Here is a 19,149-nt window from a genome sequence, read left to right as displayed (position 1 = left end):
GACCACTTTGGACAGCTAATAGTTGCTTCAAACTAAACTTAGGCCAGCGTATGTGGCCACTTGTAGCCGCACAGAAAACCCTTGCGGAGAGTTAAGAAATCAGTGCAGGAGGTACATCTGAGACCATTTGGCCAGAGATAGGGGCGGGAAGGGAATTGGAGAGAACCTTGCAAAGCACTAAACAAAGCATAACATTCAAAAAGCATTAAAACATTCAAGAAGCAATAAAAAATAAAACTAAGTCCTACCTTCCTATCAAAACTCGGCCCAGGAAGTCAGCGGGCCGGCCGGTGCAGGAGGCCACTCGGCCGGGGATAGGTGCGGGATGACCGGGGAGAGCACAGGGAACTGGCCACCGACATCCAAGCAGGCTTGCAGAAGACACTGGCTGGCTGGCTGCAGGAATCAACCTCACAGACAGCTGCAACAGGTTGGATGGACAGGGTGGAGGGGGGGGGGGGGGAGAGAGAAGTCACAAGACTGAATGGGGGAGGGGGAGAGAACAAAAGACCTTTGGGTGTGGTCCATATGCATACTTTGAGGGGTGGGGGGGGTGGTGCGGGGAGAGAGAGAGAGAGAGAGAGAGACAGACAGACAGAACTGGGTAACTCTGCTGTGCTGCCTGCTTTCCTGCCATTTCACCTTCTTTGATCTTCTTTGAAAGTTTAACTTTAACTTTAAGTATGGGTGGAGCAATATAAATGCCACACCGTTTGCGAGCGTTCTGCATCAATGTGCTACGTAGGAGATAATTAATTAGAGCTCATCACAACAGGAACATTAGAGCCCGTAGGCTGCTGGGCAGGAGGCCTTACCCACCTCGGTAATTTCGAGTCAGGCATTTGTACCTGTACCTGAGTGATGCAGATTGTGTCAGAAGGTGCGTTTCCGCAGAGAAGTTGTCTGTGAGTTGCTGAGACCAGACTTACAGCCGAGAAACGGCAGGTGGACTGCTTTGTCTGTTGAAGTGAAGGTTACAGCTGCACTTTCCTTCTATGCCTCGGGATCGTTTCAAGCTACAACTGGAGATGTGTGTGCCATCTCTCAACATGGAATACATGTCTCCATTCACCAACTCACGGCTGCACTGTATGCACGGAGGAATGACTTCATCAAGTTCCCAATGACCGCCCAAACAATCCATGACAGGGCTGTGGGGTTCTCAAAGATTGCTGGCTTCCCAAAGGTACAGGGCTGCATTGATTGTACCCACATCGCCTTGCGAGCACCTGTGGAGGATGCCGAGCAGTTCAGGAATAGAAAAGGCTTCAACTCCATTAATGTGCAGCTCGTGTGTGAACATGCATCGCATCATGTCAGTCGATGCAAGATACCCTGGCAGCACCCACGGTACGTTCATCCTATGCAACAGCGTTATATGTGACATGTTTGATCAGCAGCCAGAAGGGCAGAGCTGGCTACTGGGAGACAAAGGGTACGACCTGGCCACCCGGACCTGGCTACGCATAACCCGGACGGATGCTGACCATCAATACAACATGTCGCACATTATGACACACAGCATCATAGAGAGGACCATTGGCATCTTGAAAGAGCGTTTCCGAAGCCTGGATCATTCCGGAGGCAACTTGCAATATTCCTCTGAGATTGTCGTTCAGTTCACTGTTGTGTGCTGCATGCTGCATAACTTAGCCATCATGAGGCACCAGCAGCTGATAGTGGAAGAAGAGGACCCACCTGCGGTGAGAGTAGCTGATAATGATTTGGAAGATGCAGGTGAGGAGCTGGATGAGGATGAGGAAACCATGCAAGTGCCTGAGGCCAGAGCACGACATCGGAAGAGGACGTGCCATCGTGCTCTTTTAACGATTGCTCGAGCCTTGCGCCAGCAGCTCATCCGTGAACGCTTTACTGATGCCCGAGGGCTCAGCGATAATATTCCGCATGGGCATGTTTATTTTTTGCAGTTGTTCCTAAATGTTGTGCAGTGTTAATGGAACCTGATTCAGTTTTAATGTAAAATATATTTTATTCAAAAGTTTACAATGTACTTCACTTCAGTGTAATAAAATAATTCTTGTATCAAACTTTACTTTAATATGACTAAGATCACTTAAAAACTTTAAGATCACTTGTAAAGTTGTAAATTTACATAACTTACAAAAAACTTTCAATTTGAAAACAGTTACAACAGTAACATCAACAACAACAGCAGCAAAAAAAGGTTGCACCCATCTCTCATCCCCATCTCGGTGAATGTGCACGGTGGGTGGGGGGGGGTCGTCAGTCAGGTGTTAATGTGGCGGGCCCGACTTGGGTCTCTTCAGCGGCTGGTGTGGGGATTGCATTGGGAGTGGTGGCATATGGCCTAGGCGTGTTCCCTTATTGCACCAGCTAACTCGCACATGCCCTCCTTGATGGCCTGTGCCATCCTTTCCACTACCTCTGACATTCCCTCCCTCATGGACACTATTCCCTCACTGATGTTCCCGGAAATCGTTCCCATTTCCCGTGCGATTATTGTTATTTCTCCCGACAGTCCCATTACCTCATCACCCACTCCACTGATGGTGTGCACGAGTGATCGGGTAAGGTCATTGCAATCCGTGCTATCATCTGAACCACATCTGTTTTATCCTGCATCTCAGGAGAGTGTGGTCGATTTTCTCCTTACCTTCACCCTGGGTCTGCCTCGTGGCAACCCCCCAGTGGGAGGCGCAACCTCGGACGGTGGGGCACTGGGTGTTCCATGCTACATCCCAACACCACTGGGACCCTCAACCTCGGCCCTTGTGAAACCATGGAATATCACATCAGAACTTAAACCACTATACATGGGCGGGCTGAAACCAAGGAATGTCACACCAGAACTCGTGGAAGAGTCTGTCTGGCAACGCCAACTCCATTAATACGGCCTCATCCATAGTCATTACAGCATTGTCCCCTTCATCCATCTCCATTTTTCCCCCCAAGTTGGTCTGCAAGGTTAGGCTCATATGCGTCTGGATCGTCAGGATTGGCATCAGGTTCTGCAAAATATAACTGAACAGTCAAATGGTTAGCAGCACAAGAGGGGGCAGGATGGGTGGCATGAGTAGGCTCACACATCGGCCAGGCAACAGGTTGATTTGAAGGGCCATGATGAATTATCAGGACTTGCCCTCTCCCTTGCGTGTGGGCCCAGCTTGTGCAGTATTGATTGTTTTATTTTCAGGTAGGACCCATCAAAGCAGCGACCCTCTGTTCCAAGTGTGTCAGTGAATGCAGATTTAGCACGCCTCCTCCTGTTCGAGTTCTTTCCCTTTTTGTTGTGAGCCAATTTCTTCTGCAAAGATGAAAATGCAACTTTTTAGAGAGGGTGTCTTTCTGCTGGGTGGGACTTATACAGCTGGTCACATTTACAATTGCAATTGCATTGAATAAATGGAAATATTACTTCCACTAACTAATTGATCAAGGTCCTGCCATTTCTTGTTACACTGGCTTCCAGATCTCCTGGGTGTTCACCACTGCGCAGTAATCTTCTGCAACTTGGTTCCAGCGTTTTTTCTTTTCTTTGGGTGGCACTTTTGTGTGACCTCTGTTGCTGGTATCCAGCTCCTGCTATCTGTTCTCAATGACATTAACTAGTATCACCACTTTGTCATGCAAGAAATTCTTCGTTCTTGGTGCTCGTTGTTGCATTGTGTATTGAATTGACACAGTGATTTTTCAAAACACACAGTCCTTATTTTGCATGCAGCAATGCTTTTCAGATATGCAGCACTCCTTCTGGAACTTTAGCAGCAGCAAAGAGCACTCACTGATTCCAACAGCTGATTTATTCCACAGAGCTCCTTCTGGCACCAAAAATCAAGCAGCTTCGATTCCCTTTAAAGATGGCTGATTGCCAATGTTATGTACTGCATGCGCGAATGCTCCAATACGCATGTGGACAGCTGCAGGCACTGTTTCTCGTGCAGGGCCCTAGTTCCGCCCCCTCCCCCCCCCCCCCCACCCCCCCCATCCCAATCGACTGGCCACGCTGCGCCAAGCCCTGGGAGAGGCAACACAGCAGCCAGAATCGGAGGAGATTTTTTCGGCGCTGTTTTCAGCCCACAAAGTTGCCGCATCTCTGGTGAGTGCGCCGAAAAAACGGGCCCTATGTCCCTAGTTTTAGTTTCCCCTGTGAGTGGAAATATCCTCTCTGCATCCATCTTGTTGAGCCCCCTCATTATCTTATATGTTTCGATAAAATCACCTCTCATTCTTCTGAACTTCAATGTGTATAGGCTCAACCTATCTTCATAACTCAACCCCCTCATCTCCGGAATTAACCTAATGAACCTTCTCTGAACAGCCTCCAATGCAAGTATATCCTTCCTTAAATACGGAGACCAAAACTGTACGCAATACTCCAGGTGTGGCCTCACCAATACCCTGTACAGTTGTAGCAGGGCTTTTCTGCTTTTATACTCTATCCCCCTTGCAATAAAGGCCAACATTCCATTTGCCTTCCTGACTACTTGCTGTACCTGCATACTAACTTTGTGTGTGCAATTTTTCTCCATTTAAATTATAATTTGCTTTTCTATTTTTTTCTGTCAAAGTGGATAACCTCACATTTTCCCACATTATACTCCGTCGGCCAAATTTTTGCCCACTCACTTAGCCTGTCTATATCCCTTTGCAGATTTTTTGTGTCCTCTTTACAATTTGCTTTCCCACCCATCTTTGTATCATCAGCAAACTTGTCTACATTACACTCAGTCCCTTCATCCAAGTCATTAATATAGATTGTAAATAGTTGAGGCCCCAGCACTGCTCCCTGCGGCACCCCACTAATTACTGTTTGCCAATCGGAAAAAGACCCAATTATCCCAACTCTCTGTTTTCTGTTAGTTAGTTAATCCTCTATCCATGCTAATATATTACCCCCAACTCTGTGAACTTTTATCTTATGCAATAACCTTTTATGCGGCACCTTATCTAATGCCTTCTGGAAATCCAAATACACCACATCGACTGGATCCCCCCTTATCCACCCTGCTCATTACATTCTCAAAGAAGACAACAGAAGTCTTGTAGCCAAGTTGTCCTTGTCTACTTTTGTAGTCCGATCATAGTGTAATTTTGTCCTAACGTTGCCTCAACCGCTAAACATACCAATGGAATTATTTTATAATAATTCTATAGCATTACCACAATGTAAGAGAGTCCTACACCGCCTTGCTACTACAGTATCAGTACATCTTTATAATCGAAGATGATTTTAAAAAGTGAAATTTGACAAATGATAGCTGAAGATTTATATTGGATTACAGCCCTTCCAACTTGGGAAATATTAATAAAATTCAGTGTGTAACTAATTTATAAGAATTACTTCACAGTAATCGGAACATTGAACCTGCAGCTTGTATGTCTATGCTCGTTCCATTTTGTTGCAGTCACAGCTTAATATTGTGCAAGCCTTACTACGGCCTCTCACTGCTTCAGCTTGTTACAATTGGTAGCCTTGAGTGCATTTTTTCCTATTATGTGCTCATTTTAAGTATTGAATGCCTTTAGGATATTATTTCTGTTTAAAACACATTAAAGTACCAATTTGTAACTTGATCTCATGTAGCAAGTTCTGGCAAATTCTTTCTGTAACAAAATCTAATTGGAAATGATATACCAATCAGATTCCAATGTACTTTCTACAATAAATTAATTCTCAAAATAACATTTTTGTAATCCGGTTTCTAATTCTGAACATATTCAAGTTTGACTTCAATTGTCGAAGTGTACATTTCTGTCCTGTTGTTAGCAGTGTTTGGATGTTGATAAATTGTTCTTTTAATCCCTGTCGTGAACTTAGCAAGCAGTTAGAACTGCAGAATTATGCTGGGCGAAGTATGCACTTAACTTCTGTCCCTGCCAGGGATTTGATTATTATCAATTCTTAGTTGTCTTAAATCGCCATTTCTTTTAGAAACAAAAAAAGAAATGCCTACTGAAGCTAGCTGAATGCTAATAGGGATTGAGCCTCAAGCGCTCATTATTATTTCATTTAAAATCATACCAACAAAAAAGACGGTTATGACTACTGTAGCAGGGGTCAACTCTGTCACTTAAGATTCTGCCTGTTGTAAAATTGCTCTGTACCTGTGCCTTTGACATCATCCCAGTCCTGGGGTGGGAGAGGAGGAGAGCAGCAAAGCCTGAGCTGATTTTTGTTTGTCATATCAGAATTTTGTGACATTAATCCCTGAAAAGATCATGTATATACTTTTAAACATAAATGGTTAGTAGAACCTATCAATTGCTGTATAATTCATAAAATGTTTGGTGATATTAAACAATGTTCTACAAACTATTGCTTAATTTATAATGGCAAAAGAATGCTGGATTGGTTCCAGAATGGGTCTTTTCTTTGCTATTAAACTACCCAAATTCTGCCATGAATTGCTTCTAAAAATCAGCAAGTTAAGATGGGCAGTTCCTCAGGTCTGTATCAGATGTCCACCAGCATAAAGCTGGATGTCTTCCTGAATTGTTGGCACGCTCTCACTCATTGTGGTTCTGCCTCCCATAAACCAGTTCTTGTGTGTCTTGCTGTTCTCTTAATCCAAACTGCATTATTAGTTTAAAAAAAAATGTCTGCCATACACAAATTCATAAGGTGCATTTGCACATATTTTAAGTCAGTCAGTTGCAAAAGGGAAAGGAGAAACCAGTGGCAAGTGGATGGGAACACGCACAAGTTTTTTCTCCCCTTCTATTAAATGAGGCATCTCTTTACAATCAGTAGACTACCTATGGGCTCAATTTTGCCCAAGCTCGTTTTCTGGTGTATTGCCAGAGTAACGTTGGGTTTTTGGGTCCAGAAATGCACCAGAAAAACATGTCCAAACTTTCCCCGATCTTTATACTGTAATCCAGAACCGCGCAGTGTGGCCAATCGCCTCGGGTGAGGGGGGTGGAGCCTGCTGTCTGCGCCGAAAAACGCAGCCGGGTCTTTTGCACATGTGCGGGAAAAAAAAATTAAGTTTTTGACATCGCTGCATGCACAGTACAGCTCCGAGTTGGCAATCGGCTATTTTTAAAGAGCCAGTTGTGTGTGTATTAGAGCATTGAAAATCATGACTGGGAGGTTGGTGCCAGGTTCAACTTGGGGTGGGGAGCTTGCAAACGGTAACCGTCAAAGGCATTGACACGCCCGCGCTTGTGTCTCTCTGCTCAAATTTGCCAGAGAAATCACGTGTTCAGCTACCAGAACGGGACACACTGTGCACATTCCCGCACCACAACATTCGGGCTCGAGACTGCGGATGCCCACTCCAGTGCTTGAATCGGACCACTGCTAGACAAAAGAAAGGTGGACGTCTCGGACTCACGCCAGAGTGTTCAAACCAAAGGGCGGGTTAGGAGAAACCGGAGCCTTGCCGAAATAGCCCTCTGATTCGTTATTGGATGTCCGTCTGCCCACCGGGGGTTGTGGGGCAGAACGGGAGGAACTCTGGAGCCTATACACCAGCCTGAGCTGGCCCGCCCAGGGCCCTCTCATGTCGGACACGAGTCGCCAAATCGATCAGTGGATACTGACTACACAACGCAGGGGAACTTGGTGAAAGAACTGAGTGCGCTTAACACTCAGTAAAACAGATTTCCCTGACCCGGGTAACGGGCACATCTGTGACAGACAGCGTTGTGAAAGACTTAGCCATTGGAAATTAGCCTGCTGTCGGTCCTGAGCTGAGCTTGGCTGAGAGGGCTCAGAGTACGATTTCAGCAAAACACCAAAGAGTTTGAAAAGAGCACCAAAAAATTGTTCGAAGCCTCACATAATTTGGTGACTTCCAAGTGATCTTTTAAAAGGTCTCTTTCCTGAGATTGAGCATCTTTCAGTAAAGTGCCACTTTTCGGGCGTTTTCAAAGTGTACCCGCTGTCAGAAAAATGTCCTGAAAAATCGTGTTCCCGATAATCTCCAGGCACCCCGCCAACCCCCAAGGACAGAAGTGACCAGTGTCCAGTCGGTGAGACTTAGGCCCACCTCCGTCCGACCATGAGCATCTAAATCCCCGCAACGAGGGCTTTTTTATTTTTCCATCCGGACTTCCGACAGTTGGCAAGTTACAACTCATTAACCACTGCTCAGACACACTTGCCAGTAAATGCAAGTGGCCACTTTGCCGGGCCAACTCGCTTGCCCAAGTGGAAAACCTTCAACCTCAAGCCTGCTAGGGCGGCCGAATCCGACCTCATCGGACTTCCAGAAACGGGGATTTTGACCCTCCCGGCTATGGCTGGCCTCAACTCGGCCTAAACCTTCAGCCCTGGTCGCCTCTGTCTTTCCAGCGACTTGTGGTTAATGATTTATCCAGCCTGGCCGAAGGGCTTGCCGACCCTCTCCGGGCCCCGAGTGTGCCTTCCCGGTCCGCTCCCCTCTGCTTCCCGCCCCTAGCCCAGGCTGAATGGCCTCCGATTTACTTAGCTGCGCCAATTTCTTTAACTCGCTGCAAGGGTTTTCTCGAGAGGCCACATATGCTGGTCTTAGCAGAAATGGAGTAACTATCAGTTGGCCAAAGTTCACTAAATGGCCAGAATTGGCATAGGTAGCTGGCTACGCCCACTTTGGATGGAAAAAAACTTACCTAAAAAAAAAAATGGTAATTAAATGAGTTACGCTGGTGCAGATTGATTGGGGAAACTGTGGATTTTTAAGTTAAGCCAGAAAAAGCAGCCTGCTCAAAAAAAACGCCGCAAATCACTGGGGAAAATGATCCCAGTTAATATAAAGCATAGCCATACTGTCAAGAGATGGAGTTGTAGTATTTTTTAGCAATAGCTATCTATCGTCAGACTTTTCAAACTCCTTGAAGAAAACTTAAATGTGTTTCTTTATTTTTTGTTACTTGGAAAAACATGTAGGTTCCAAATTGTTTCAGGCGTGTCTGTTTCAGTGCAAAACCATTTCAAAAAATATGTTCTTGCTTGCAAGAAGCAAAATTTGACTTTAAAGAAAATACAAGGGCTTACATTCCAAGGAATTGAATTGACCCAATTAACAGACAAATGACAGTTCTGATTCATTGCTATTCTGTAATGTCAATCTTAATGGTGCTGGGTGGCACCAGTTGTCTGTATTTTTTATACAAGGCTGCCCCACAGATATGCACATGATCAGGTCATTGTAATAATAAAATGCAACTTAAGATGATGTGTGGTAGAATTGATGACTTCTTTGTAATGTAAAAATATTTAATATGTGCCCATGACGATTTGAGAGCAGAGCAACATAAACTTATTCTATTAATGTTTATTACAGATTCTTAAAAATAACACATGTTCTCGGAAAGGGTATGAATATACTATGTTCTGGCACAAGTAAAAGAGGGCAATTATTGGTGGCCAGTATGTAAAGAATGTGTTGGTTTTTAAAGGTCTAAGTCAAGGATATCGAAATTATGGCTTGATGTCTGGGTCCAGCCCACGAGCTTGGACATCCGGCCCAAATACATATAGCACTCCTCTCCTTCCCTTCTGAGCAGTGCCTGATTCCAGTCTCCGCACCAGTCCAGACTCCTCGCCTCTCCATGCCTCTCTCTGCCAGTTCCTATCTCCTGAAGCTGAACACTATTGCACTATGGGCAGGAATTCACTCCTATAGTGTGCAGTGATGTTCAGTTATTTGGAGTAGTAGCAGGAGGTGGGTAACAGCAGTGGTGCTGAGGCGGGAAGAAGCCTTGAGCCTTACTGAGACCATAAAATTGCCAATATGAAATTGGAGCGAGAGAGAATAGTGCTGGTGTAAAATTAGGGATGGGGAAGAAGTGCCCATTTGAATTAAAGGGAGGAAGGGGAGAAGACTCCCAATTTGAACAGAGCAGGAGAAGAATGGCATCCTGAATTGAGAGGAAGAGAAAAAAAAGTGGTACCTTGACCTAAAGTGAGTGGGAGAGAGTGCCTGCTTGAACTGGAGGAGAGGAGGAAAAAAGTGCTAAACCTTCAAAAGGATATGATTAAGGTAACCCTAAGCAGGTTTCCAACTGTGGTAGTCGCAGTAATGCATAGCTTTTCATAAGCAGAACATGGAGCTCCATGATGATAAGTGACCTAGGAAGAGAAAATGTTTGGGTTTAAGACTTGTTAATAGTGCAATATTGTTTATTGTCTTAGACACGTGAAAGTTTACATATGCATATGTTTTAGCTTCAACTACATTCTAAATTTGTTACAGTTGGAGACTTCAATACTATATTCAACACAACAGTTTGAAAAGTATATTTTTGTTTAAAAAGGGAGAAGGATGAACCTGGCAATTACAGGCCAGTCAGTTTGCCTGACAAACCTGATTGAATTTTTTGAGGAGGTGATTAAAGTAGTGGTCAGGGGAATGTCTGGATGATGTTTATATGGACTTCCAGAAGGCATTTGATAAAGTCCCACATAAGAGTCTGTTAACGAAGGTAGAAGCCCATGGAATTCAGGGCAAGTTATGGATCTGGCTTGGAAATTGGCTGAGCGGCAGGAGAGAGGGTGTTGGTGAGCCTCCTTCTTGAACCGCTGCAGTCCTTGTGATGAAGGTAATCCCATGGTGTGGTTAGGGAGGGAGTTCCAGGATTTTGACCCAGCGACGATGAAGGAACGCCAATATGTTTCCAAGCAAGGATGGTATGTAACTTGGAAGGGAACTTACAGGTGATGGTGTCCCATGCGCCTGTTACTCTTGTCCTTCTAGGTGGTAGAGGTCGCGGGTTTGGGAGGTGCTGCCGAAGAAGCCTTGGTAAGTTCCTGCAGTGCATCTTGCAGATAATACTCACTGCTGCCATGGTATGCTGGTGGTGAAGGGAGAGAATGTTTAAGGTGGTGGTTGGGGTACCAATCAAGTGGGCTGCTTTATCCTGGATGGTGTTGAGCTTCTTGAGTGTTGTTGGAGCTACACTCATCCAGGTAAATGCAGAGTATTCCATCATATTCCTCACTTGTGCCATGTAGATGGTGGACACGCTTTGGGGAGTCGGGAGGTAAGACACTTGCCGCAGAATACCCAGCCTTTGACCCGCTCTTGTTGCCATAGACTTGGACAACTTGGACCACCTCCCATACCTTGGAAGCCTATTATCAGCAAGGGCAGACATCAATGATGAGGTTCAACATTGCCTCAAATCTGGCACCAAGCTTATGGTCTACAGGGCTGTAATGATATCCGCCCTCCTGTATGGCTCAGAGACGTGGACCATATACAGTAGACACCTCAAATTGCTGGAGAAACACCACCAATGATGCCTCCGCAAGATCCTGCAAAAATCCCCTGGGAGGACAGACGCACTGACGTCCGTGTTGTCGATCAGGCCCACATCCAAGCATCGACGCACTGACCACACTGGACTAGCTCCATTGGGCGGGCCACATGGTCCTAATGCCGGACACACGGCTTCCAAAGCAAGAGCTCTACTCGGAACTCTTACACGGCAAGTGGGCAGAGGAAACGTTTCAAGGACACCCTCAAAGCCTCCTTGATAAAGTGCAACATCCCCACCGACACCTGGAGTCCGTGGCCAAAGACCGTCCTAAGTGGAGGAAGAGCATCCGGGAGGGCGCTGAGCACCTCGAGTCTCGTCGCCGAGAGCATGCAGAAAACAAGCCCAGGCAGCAGAAGGAGCGTGCGGCAAACCAGACTCCCCACCCACCCTTTCCTCCAACAACTGTCTGTCCCACCTGCGACAGAGACTGTATTTCCCGAAATGGACTATTCAGTCACCTGAAAACTCACTTTTAGAGTGGAAGCTAGTCTTCCTCAATTTTGAGGGACTGCCTATGATGATGATTTTATGTGGCTGGTCCAATTAAGTTTCTGGTTAATGGTGACCCCCAGGATTTTGTTGGTGGGGAATTCAGCGATAGTAATGCCGTTAAATATCCAGGGGAGGTGGTTAGACTCTTGCTTGTTGGAGATGGTCATTGCCTGACACTTTCCTGACACTTGTATGGCACGAATGTTACTTGTCACTTATCAGTCTAAGCCTGAATATAGTCCAGGTCTTGCTGCGTGCGGGCATGGACTGCTTCATTTTCTGAGGAGTTGTGAATGGAATTGAACACTGTGCAATCATCAGTGAACATCCCCACTTCTGATCTTATGATGGAAGGAAAGTCATTGACATTGCAGCTGAAGATGTTGGGACCTAGGTCACTGCCCTGAGGAACTCCTACAGCGATGTCCTGGGGCTGGGATGATTGACCTCCAACAACTACAACCATTTTCCTTTGTGCTAGGTATGACTCCAGTCAGTGGAGAGTTTTCCCCCTGATTCCCATTGACTTCAATTTTACTAGGGCCCCTTGATGCCACACTCGATCAAATGCCGCTTTGATGTCACTTTTGCTTCAACTCTGGAATTCAGCTCTTTTGTCCATGTTTGGACCAAGGCTGTAATGAGGTCTGGAGCCGAGTGGTCCTGGCTGAACCCAAACTGAGCATCGGTGAGCAGGTTATTGGTGAGTAAGTGCCGCTTGATAGCACTGTCGACGACACCTTCCATCACTTTGCTGATGACTGAAAGTAAACTGATGGGGTGGTAATTGGCCGGATTGGATTTGTCCTGCTTTTTGTGGATAGAATATACCTGGGCAGTTTTCCACATTGTCAGATAGATTCAAGTGTTCTAGTTCTACTGGAACATTTTGGCTAGAGACACGGCTAGTTCTGGAGCATAAGTCTTCAGCACGACGGCTAGGATGTTGTTGGTGCCCATAGCCTTTGCTGTATCCAGTGCGCTCATCTGCTTCTTGATATCACGTGGAGTGAATCGAATTAGCTGAAGACTGACATCTATGATGGTGGAGGCCGATGGCGATCATCCACTCGGCACTTCTGGCTGAAGATGGTTGCAAACGCTTCAGCCTTGTCTTTTGCAATAAGAAAGGGATATCGATAGATTAAGTGAATGGGGAAAAACGGGCAAATGGATTTCAATGCAGGCAAATGTGAGGTCATCCACTGTGGACCTAAAAAGGATAGAACAGAATACTTTCTAAATGGTGAAAAGCTAAAAACAGTGGAGGTCCAAAGGGACTTGTGTGTCCAGGTACATAGATCTTTAAAATGTCATGAACAGGTACAGAAAATAATCAAAAAGGCTAATGGAATGCTAGCCTTTATATCTAGAGGACTAGAATACAAAGGGGTTGAAGTTATGCTGCAGCTATACAAAATCCTGGTTAGACCACACCTCGAGTATTGTGAGCAATTCTGGACACCACAACTTAGGAAGAATATATTGGCCTTGGAAGGAATGCAGTGTAGGTTTTCCCGAATGATAACCGGACTTCAAGGGTTACGTTACGAGGAAAGATTACACAAATTACCCTAGAATTTAGAAGGTTTCAAAATATTAAGCGGAACAGATAGGGTAGATAGAGAGAACCTATTTCCGATGGTTGGGGATTCTAGGACTATGGGGCATAGTCTAAAAATTAGAGCCTGACCTTTCAGGAGTGAAATTAGGAAACACTTCTACACACACAGGGCAATTAATGCTAGATCAATTATTAATTTTAATTCAAAGATTAATAGCTTTTTGTTAACCAAAGGTATTATGGGATATGGGTCAAAGGCAAGTATATGGAGTTAAGTCGCAGATCAGCCATGATCTAATTGAATGGTGGAACATGCTCGAGGGGCTCAATGGCCTACTCCTGTTCCTATGTTCCTATAATGTCGGTGATGGGGAAGCTTTTAGAAACAATAATCCGGGAGAATGATAACAGCTACTTGGACAAGCATGGACTAATAAAGGAGATTCAGCACAGATTTGTTAAGGGAAGATTGTGTTTGACTAACTTGCTTAAGTTTTTTTGATGAGGTAACAGAAAGGGTGGATGAGGGCAGTGCAGTTAATGTTGTGTATATGGACTTTGAAAAGGTGTTGGATAAAGTACCACCTACGCTTGTTAGCAAAAGTGAAGCCCCTGGGATAAAAGGGGCAGTAGCAGCACGGATATAAAATTGGTTGAGGGATAGAAAATAGAGTGTTGTGGTGAATGGCTGTTTTTCGGACTGGAGGGAGGTATACCCTGGTGTCGCCCAAGGTTCAGTAATATGACCAGTGCTGTTTTTGATGTATATTAATGACGGGGCAAAATTTCGAAATTGTCAGTTGACATGAAACTTGGAATTGTAGTAAACAGTGAGGAAGATAGTCATAAGAACATAAGAAATAAGAACAGGAGTAGGCCATTAGGCCCCTCGAGCCTGCTCTGCCATTCAATAAGATCATGGCTGATCTGATCTTGGCTTTAACTCTACTTCCTTGCCCGCTCCCCATAACACTTTGACTCACCCTTATCGCTCAACAATCTCTCTATCCCCACCTTAAATATATTCAATGACCCAGCCTCCATTGTTCTTGAGAATTCCAAAGATTCACGACCCTCAGAGAAGAAATTCCTCATTTCCGTTTTAAATGGGCCACCCCTTATTCTGAAACTATGCCCCCTAATTCTAGATTCCCCCACAAGGGGAGACATCCTCTCTGCATCTGCCCTGTCAAGCCTTCTCTTTTAAACGACTGACTCCAGTTCTTCCCACATTTTATACGACATTGATTTATTTTTGATTCAGGCAAATATTCAGGCACCTCATACGTCATATTGAGATGTGCAGGTGCGTCTTATAGACATTGCAGCCACCCTATAATACCGCATACACAGCAATGACTTGCAACATGTTTCTTACTATGGAACAGTGCACCTATTCATACCAAAGTTGCAATTTTAATTCAATAATTTTAATTGGATCAGCATGAATTCCTGGCTACTTTTAATATAAAATCAATGCCAAATTTCCCTTCCACCCCCTCTCTTGAAGGTTAGGCAGCTAATTGCACACAGCAAGCTCCCGCAAACAGCAATGTGATAATGAACAGATAATCTGTTTTAGTGACGTTGGTTACAGACTTTTCCCCCTCCCTATCCTAGGGTATTGAGACTACAATTACTGTCTCAGTTGTGATCAGTTAACGCAGTACAGACCATGGATGAAATCTGTATCTGGCTTTGCTGTATTGCAAAATATTAAAATACTTTTATCATCCCTTCCCCCCCCCCCCCCCCCAATGTTTGAAGAGCATTACGTTAATACTCCACAAGGGCCACTGTCTGATCTCCCAACAGAAACGTTTTAATTCTGAGAGAGAAAAATACAATTACAAATCCAGTAGCCTGAAATAAACAAAATACTGGAAAGTCAGTGTTTGAAATAGAACAAAAGGTTAATACTTCAGATGGGGGCCTTCATTGGCATTGGAGAAATACCCAACTCAAAAAAAAGATTCACCTTTCGTTCTTTTTCGAATGTTGATCAACATGCTGCACTTTTCCAGCATTGTCTGTATTTCAGGTTTTAAATTGTTCACTTTGGCCCATAGATCTGTAACAGCATCAACAGCTGATCCTTGTATACACCTTTAATGTAACAGAATACCCCAAAACACTTCACAAGAGAGGAAGGACTATGGTCAGAGAAGAGTTCGGGGAGGTCCAAGGTGTAGGCTTTGAGCAGACTTTTGAAGATGGGGAGAGACGACGTCAAGCTGGTTTAGGGACAGAATTTGAGTGCAGGACTGTTGATGGCTGAATGCCCTGCCACCACGACGAGAACGGAGGGAAAGGTGTTGGCGGGCAGGACACAGGAGTACAGACTCACCAAGAGCAGAAGGCACAAGCTGGAATGTAGGGCTGGAGGAGTTGCAGAGATAGGGTGGAGCATGACCACGGGAGGATTTGTAGACGAGGAATTGAAATCAATACTTTGAGCGATGGGCAGCTGGTGGAGATCGGTAAGTAGGTCTTAGCTAAGGGATAGAAGGCAGTTAGAGAGCATCTGGATGAGTTTAAATCCTCGGGAGAGGTTCTTAGTGAGGAGAGTGTTGAAGAAATCAAGACTGGAGGTAATGAAGGTATGAAAGAAGATTTCAGTGACAGGGAGCCTCGAGGGAGAAACAGAGTCCTCGGGGTTGAACAGGGCACTAAGGCTGTGCATCATTGGGTTTAATCTTCGTGAACAGCCAGGGAGGGGAATGGAACCTTGAGCAATAACTAAATAGGAAGGCTTTGATATTGCCAATGTTTAGTTTGAGGACGTTCTGGCTTATCCACAACTTGGACAGGTAGTCAGACTGCCCCCCAAACAGTCCTGGAGTGAAGAGTAATGGTGGGGAAGTAATGCTGGGCGTTATTGGCTTTCATGTGGAAGCTTTCTCTATACTTATAGATGATGCTTCTGAGAGACAGCATATAAATGAGGATTAGGAGGGGCCATGGAACTCACTGTGTGGGCACAGGAGAAGAAACTGGTGCAGGAGATGTGCTCATTATATTGGGAGCAGTAGAACTGGAACCATGATAGTGCAGCATCACAGGGGTGGGTAAAGAGGTGGAGGTGGATTGAATAGTGAGGGATTTCAGTTATGTGGTTAGACGAGAGAAGCTGGGGTTGTTCTCCTTGGAGCAGAGGAGGTTGATCGAGGTATTCAAAATCATGAGGGTCTAGACAGAGAGAAACTGTTCCTAATGGCGGAAGGTTCGAGAACCAGAGGACACAGATTTAAAGTGATTGGCAAAAGAACCTAAGGCGACATGAGGAAAAACTTTTTCTACACAGCGAGGGGTTAAGATCTGGAATGCACTGCCTGAAAGGGTGGTGGAGGTAGACTCAATCGTGGCTTTCAAAAGGGAATTGAAAAAGTACTTGAAGGAAAAAAAAATGCAGGGCTACGGACAAAGGGCGGGGAGCTGAAGCACTCTTGTAGAGAGCCAGCACGGTCTCGACGGCCTCTGCTGTAACTATTCTATGATTTCATCAAAGCACGGAGAGAAGTCAAGGACACTGAGCGATAAGATGCCACGGACATAGGATACATTTTGTGACTGCGACCAGGACAGTCTCAGTATTGTGAGCGTGAGATAAGCCACCTACAGAAAGACAGCAGTGCCATTTCAGTGTCAAAGAAACAATCACATGCTAAACATCGTATTTTAAGATCTTGATGGACATTCAATAGAAATTACTTTGTTTTTAGAAAGTGCAGAATTTTTCAAATTGATCAGTGCCTAAGATGTTGTTTCTTTTTTGAAAAAGTAATTGTTTACAGGCTGCAATGTATAATCATTTTACACATTTCAAATACGGCAAAGTATCTTGAACCACACAGTTCTATACCAAGATTGAAAGTATATTGGTCCTTCAGGTAATTGGAAAAGAACAGTACTAATGGTTTCAGGGGCTCCTCCGATCAATTGAAAAAAATGCTTACAGTTAGCTTTTTTGTTTATTCAGACCAAACATTTGTCTACCCATTAATGATAATGGGGGCGGGGAAATGAGGGAAGTTGGGAAGCAAAGAAGCAGAAAATCACAAGCAGAATGTTAAGAAAGACTTGCATTTATATAGCACCTTTCACAAACTCAGGGCGTCCCAAAGCGCTCCACAGCCAATGAAGCACTCCCCGGAGTGCAGCCACTGCTACAATACAGGAAATGCAGCAACCAACCCGCGCACACCAAGCTCCCACAAACAGCAATGCGACAATGACCACATAATCTGTTTTTAGTGATGTTGATTGAGGGATAAACATTGGCCAGGACACCAGGGATAACCACCCTGCTCTTCCCTTAAACGGCGCCATGGGATCCCCCACATCCACCCGAGAGAGCAGCCGGGGCTGTCAATAAGTCATAGACAGGCTGGTGGAATGGGTGGACACGTGGCAGATGAAATTCAATGCAGAGAAGTATGAGGTGATTCATTTTGGTAGGAAAAATGAGACACAATACACACTAAATGGTACAATTTTAAAAGGGGTGTAAGAACAGGGAGAGCTGGGGTGTTTGTGCACAAATCTTTAAAGATGGCAGGAGAGGTTAACAAAGCATATGGGATCCTGGACTTTAGAAATAGAGGCATAGAGTACAAAAGCCAGGAAGTTATGCTAAACCTATATAAAACACAAGTTTGTCCCCTGCTGGAGTATTGTGTCCAATTCTGGGCACCACACTTTAGGAAGGACATGAAGACTTTGGAGGGGGTACAGTTGAGATTTATAAGCCATGAACTCATTGAATGGTGGTGCAGGCTAGAAGGGCCGAATGGCCTACTCCTGCACCTATTTTCTATGTTTCTATAATAGAATAGTTCTGGGAATGAGGAAATACAGTCACCTGGATAGACTGTAGAAGCTAGAGAAGCTATGGTTGTTCTCCTTGAAGCAGAGAAGGGTAAAAGGCGATTTGACAGAAGTGTTTAAAATAATGAAGGATTTAGATAGAGTAACTAAAGAGAAACTGTTTCCAATGGCTGAAGGCTCAATAACGTGAGGGCACAGATTTAAGGTGATTGGCAAAAAAAACAGGCGACATGAAGAAACGAGCGGTTAGGATTTTGAAGGCACTGCCTGATAGGGTGGTGGATACAGATTCAATTGTAGCCTTCAAAAGGGAATTGGATAAATACTTGAAGGAGAAAAAGTTGCAAGAATATGGGGAAAGAGTGGGGGAGTGGGGCTAACTGGATTGCTCTTTGAAAGAGCTGACACAGACTTGATGGGCTGAATGATGGCCTCCTATGCTGTACTATTCTATGATGCTGAATGTTTCTTACCTTGCTTACAGAAGTTTTGATTGTCTTTTTTGTGTTCATCATATACCAACGCTTTTATTTCATAAAGTCATGTAATTAAAAAAGCAGTCTTGTGTGACAAGTCTCAAACCAGCCAGAGACACTGCTGCAATAGGAAGGTGCAGATGATTGCCCATAACCAGTTGTTCATTACCTCACAGCATACTAATGTCGTTGTGTGTTCCTTTTAAAGCAACCAAACTGCTTGGCGAAAAGCAAACCTGGCCTGCAAGCTTGCCATAGACAATTATGAAAAAGATGAATTGCTGCAAAGTGGGAATGCTTCAGTTCGACAACGGTAAGTTATGGATTTTTTTTAAAGTCCATATTTTTTTAGTTTTACAACATTATACCATGTGTAATTCATCTTCGGAGTGCATTGTATTTGTTTGTAACAGGAATCATTAATAATTTTCTTGGAGTCCTGATATACAACAATTCAAATGTAGGATTTTTGGATATAGTTTAACTAACCTCCAAGGATGTCGCACTTATTTCTTCAAAGTACGTGATGTGTAGCAAGCCAGGAGTCCCCATCTGCAGTGC

General features: G+C 44.6%; 1 protein-coding gene across 1 annotated transcript in view; it reads left to right on the top strand.

The window, feature by feature from the left end:
- The window catches only part of LOC139262113 (vesicle transport protein SEC20-like), a 52,927-nt gene that overhangs the window by 22,536 nt on the left and 11,242 nt on the right, over positions 1 to 19,149 (top strand). The window contains exon 4 of the mRNA XM_070877260.1: positions 18,797 to 18,901. Coding sequence (XP_070733361.1) covers positions 18,797 to 18,901 — 105 coding nt within the window. The remainder of the gene's footprint in view (positions 1 to 18,796; positions 18,902 to 19,149) is intronic.

This window comes from Pristiophorus japonicus, chromosome 4 (genome assembly GCF_044704955.1).
Source record: "Pristiophorus japonicus isolate sPriJap1 chromosome 4, sPriJap1.hap1, whole genome shotgun sequence".
NCBI classification, from domain to species: Eukaryota; Metazoa; Chordata; class Chondrichthyes; family Pristiophoridae; genus Pristiophorus; species Pristiophorus japonicus.
The sequence above is the reverse complement of the archived record's forward strand: the minus strand, read 5'-3'. Positions and strand labels throughout refer to the sequence as shown.